The 4,789-nt window shown below is 35.0% G+C and overlaps 1 protein-coding gene across 1 annotated transcript; it reads right to left on the bottom strand.

The window, feature by feature from the left end:
• Positions 1 to 1,215: 1,215 nt before the first annotated feature.
• LOC110923359 (40S ribosomal protein S28-2) lies at positions 1,216 to 1,513 on the bottom strand. The gene has a single exon (XM_022167474.2). The coding sequence runs from the start codon at positions 1,496 to 1,498 to the stop codon at positions 1,301 to 1,303; it is 198 nt and encodes a 65-aa protein (XP_022023166.1). The 5' UTR covers positions 1,499 to 1,513; the 3' UTR covers positions 1,216 to 1,300.
• Between the last annotated feature and the right edge of the window lie 3,276 nt (positions 1,514 to 4,789).

Here is a 4,789-nt window from a genome sequence, read left to right on the forward strand (position 1 = left end):
TTAACATGAATTGCTAGAACGACTATCTAACAAAAATAAAAGAAAATTACAAATGAACATAATTACTTTGTAACTCACAATCTATATCAGACGCCATGAATCTCGGGAAATTTGGAGATGAGGTAACAACTAAAAAGGAAAATTTGGAGTTTGTTTAAAAAGGAATAACACTAGGACAAAAAGGGAATGTTTCAAAATATAAGGTGGAACTGATGATCATACCCCGCATATTATTTAGCGCCTACACCATTTGTCGCTCAAGGATCCGTTCTCACCATTTTCATGCTTTAAGACGTTTTCTTCATAACGTGTTTCTATAAATCATTGCCCATTATAAAAAAAGTTAATTATCTTTCTATACCCTTGTTATAACTTAATATAAATTGAACTCTTTTTATATAATGCATGTTATACATTATGCATATTATACATAATGCATATATATATATACTAGTGGGAAACCCGCGCGTTGCGGGTGAGTCAACACTTCTCCCGTTTCTTTAAGACACCAACCCATGTTGATCCATTTCTTTGAAGTTGTCGACCCGTTTTGACCCGAAAATATATGAGATGGAATTTTAATTGACCCATTTTGACCCGAGTGAAAATATCTTACCCAAAACCAACCCATATAATTTAAAAAGCAACCCAAAGTGACCCACTTGTATTTGATCCTAATCCTTTAAGTAATATTGTTCATGTGCATCATCTACCAAGGCCAAGATTGAAAGTGAAAAACTTGCATGGTATGATAACGTAGTTAAAACTTTTTGTACAAGAACAAGTAACATCCCAGTCAACATGACACCAAAACATTGTACCAATGCTATTTAAAAAATGCGGCAATGGTCCTGGGTCTGGATTAGAAGGTTCAACATCAATCCGCATCACAAGCCCGAAAGAGAAAATAACTATGTGTTGTTACCCAACCAATCCAACTGAACAAAGTGAAGAGCAACAGTAACAACCCAATCAAATATATACAATCAAGAATAATGTGGTATGCTTGAAGGCTTGATGCTATATAATATGCATTTGCATGACTGTAGGCAACACCAGAAAAACAGTGTTTAATAACTAATCTTAATGGCTCTCAAATGACCTAAAATGTCATAAACTTAATATCCAGTGTTTTACTACTGAATCAATTACCCATTCAAAAGATGAAACACATATTATACTAATCATATCTTCTCAAAACCAAAACATCATCTCTGCAACTCAAAACAAACATCAAAAGTAACACCAAAATGAGAGTAAAAACTGAACCATTGCAATGATGATGACAAGACAACCAAAATCAATGCAACCTCCTAGCCTCTCTCTCGGACTCGAGCAAAGTAAGAACATCACCCTCTCGGACTGGTCCTTTCACGTTCCTCATGATGAAACGGTTCTGGTCATCAAGAAACTTCACTCTCACCTGTGTAACCTGCCCTCTCGACCCGGTTCTGCCCATTACCTTCACCACAACTGCGTGCTTGATCTGAGATTCCATCTTTCACCAACTGAAATTCAATTCATATATGTAACCATTAGATGAAAATAACATATCTATTAAAACAAAAGATGAAGCTGAGCTACTTGAGCTCAGCTCGGGTAAAAAAACTCGAAACATCAAACAAGCTTGAGCCCATGCTTAACTAAAAGTTGTTTAGTAAACGAGCCAAAGTTTAGCTTGAAAAAATACTTACAAGCCAAGCTCAAGCTTTAAAAACAAAACACAAAATACATTTTCTCCATCAACAAGTGGAACACGAAGAGAGCTGGACTTCAGAGACGCAATAGCACCAGATGTGATCCGTCTCAACTTGATAACTTTCAAATGAGTATTGCGTTGTAATTTTGTCGTCGCTGCTGCAAATCTGAACTTGGCCACATTATGGCTAAGCTGTGTTTTCTTCACAAGCTTGAAGTCCCTAAAATTTTAAGGATCTATGCTCCCCACTGATAATAACAAAAAAACAGGGATAAAAAAATACTAATGACCCGTATGGAAACCAGATCGTTACCAGGGGTGCTTTCAATTAACAAGTAATCAGATCACTTCACCCAACTTCTTTACTATTTTAAAGTGTCTTATTGGCCAGCCGAGCATCCGTTCTATTCAAATGCAACACTTTGTATCTTTGAATCAAAGTAAGAATCTGCATGTATACAGGACAATATTTTCAAAACTGAAACAGTAAAATAATAACCAAATATTATTAAAATAAAAGTGAAATGAGAAAAGATATAGAGATATATACTTGGTTGTGGTAATATGAAATATCAGACCAACACGATAATCGATTTAATTGTTTCTGTATTATTAAAGTCGGATAACAATTTGTGGTCTCAATTCATACTGAAAGCACTCACAGCAGATCGCATTTGATTAAGTCCTCCGTTACATGAAATGAGTAGGTAACCATCGTTCTTGTAAACCCCTGCATACAACATATGATGTATTTATCTCAAGATAAGCAGACCAAACTAAATAAAGCAACTATTCATAAATAGAAAGACTAACGAACATTGGATATATATGCATAAGTAGAAACCTCCAATAGAGTTTGTAACAAGAAAGCAAATAAAGAACTAAAGTTACGAGCACAAGTTTTTTTTTCTACTGATCTCAATTTCCCTTAAAAAAATAAGAACTATCCAATATTAATAACTAAAAATGCCACAATTACAAAAAAACATTGTGGACCAAAATAATTTCTTGTCATTACCAAATAAAGTTCTTTGATCAAAATACATGAAAGGGTAACTTTTACAATATACAAGGACAAACCAAGAAGATGAAAAGCAGGTTCCAAATAGAACCCTGCACTTTATCAACGATCAAACAAAAAAGTATTGACATCACAAATCATCCACAAAGAGAAACCGATTGTCAATCACAAGTTTCATACAACATGACAGGGAAGAATCACAAAAGGTTAACTTTCTTGGATACAAAACCTGTTTACCCTTCTTGCATATCACCTTTAGTCGTATGCTTATTCATGCAATGGGATTCTTTAACCACAGAAAAAGTCACAACTTAACAAGCTCTAGATGTTACAAAACAAAAACATATAAACAGATATCATAATTCACATTAATCCAACAATTATTATCATAAAACTACAACATAAGATCAAAGAACTCACTCTTGGGTGGAAGCTCTCTAACCGGAACAACCGGCAACAACTTAACATCCAAAGCAGCACCCGAAATAAACGAATCATGCGAAGGCCACCCTTTCAAAACCCTAGGTCCCCAAGACTCCCCTAATGCCATCAACTGAACCAAACAAGTCCACAACAACACCACAGTAGTAGGACTAACCATCCACAGCTTCATTTTATTACCCCTAGCATTCGAATACCCAACCAACTGCCTCAACCTCTCCACCTTACCCTCCCCCAACACTTTCAACCCCATAATCCCCCAAATCCAAACCCTAACTATCCGTCACACCTCAGTCACAAAATTAACACAATTCTCTCTAAATTGAGTCAATTGACAACTAATAACTGAACAAATTGAACAGATTCACGATAATAATGTTATCGAGATGCACAAATTAATTAACTGGATAACTGATTAATTGCAGAGTAAATGTATACCTAACAGACCCACCAGTACCCTTGCGGACCAGGTGTCCAATACCTTTGGTGGTAAGCGTAGAGGCATAACGCTGATCATACTCACCGTAACCTGCATTGCATCAGTTCATGAAATTTAAACAACATCTGGAAAATGAGTAAGTGAAACCCTAGAAATGGATAAACTGATAAATGGATAAACTTTGATTGAAACAGAGGGATGAACCGATTGGAGAGAACAGAGTGAATACATGCTGTTAATAATGACTAATAATTGTAGATATTGCTATGAAGGAAGGAGCACCAAAGAGAGAGATATGAAATTACAGTTGCGGGAGACGTGAACCATTGTCGTCCGACGTTGTTACGACCGCTGTTACTTCATTAATCTCTTCTACTCTGCGATGCTTCTATGCTAATGGAACCCTAATTTAATATATACCATTACGAACATCACAGAGATTCAAGTGATCATGAAATTGGTATATAAAGAAACCTTAACCTGGAACAACGAAAGGCAGAGACGATTGGGATTCACACGATTGATTGCCAGGGAGGAGGTTTGTACCAGAATTCTCCAAGCGTCTAAATGGCTTGTTATCTTGTATATGGAGAGAGTAGGGGTAGAGTTAGAAGAAAATGGTAAAAAATTAGGTGTTTAAACTTGACTTTTCGGCTGACATCTTAAAATTTTTAAGGAAATTACCTTTTTGTATATGGGAGATGTATTATAGATATTATATAGATATAGATGTATAAAACTAGTTAGGTATTTTATGTAAAAAAAAGTGGAATTGAGAGCATAAACATATATAACTTTAGTTGTCAAACAATTCATATTCTTGGCAACTCGTGAATATAGGTGTTGTGTTCGAGTTCATTGTCTAACATGACTTTTAAATTCATATAGATTTGGTTTCTGTCTAAGATACAAACATAGACATGTTTAGTGAAATTTAATATAATATTTGTGCCGATTGTAGTTTATGTTATAATAAATGATTTATTTAGTAAAGATTGTACTATAAAAATCTCATCTATCTATACTTTCTATAAAATGAGAAATCCAAGTGACATAAGAAAAGTTGATGTGTCAGCAGGAGAGCATGTCTAACAAGGCTTTTCTTATGTCATTATTACATCATAATGACTAATATTAAAAGACTTTAAAATTCAAAGTTGGTCCACATCCACCTTTTCAAAGGTCTGCC

This window comes from Helianthus annuus, chromosome 17 (assembly GCF_002127325.2).
Source record: "Helianthus annuus cultivar XRQ/B chromosome 17, HanXRQr2.0-SUNRISE, whole genome shotgun sequence".
Lineage (NCBI taxonomy): Eukaryota > Viridiplantae > Streptophyta > Magnoliopsida > Asterales > Asteraceae > Helianthus > Helianthus annuus.

Coding starts and splice junctions, on each gene's coding strand:
- LOC110923359 (XM_022167474.2), bottom strand. CDS start 1,498: ATGGAATCTCAGATCAAGCACGCAGTTGTGGTGAAGGTAATGGGCAGA.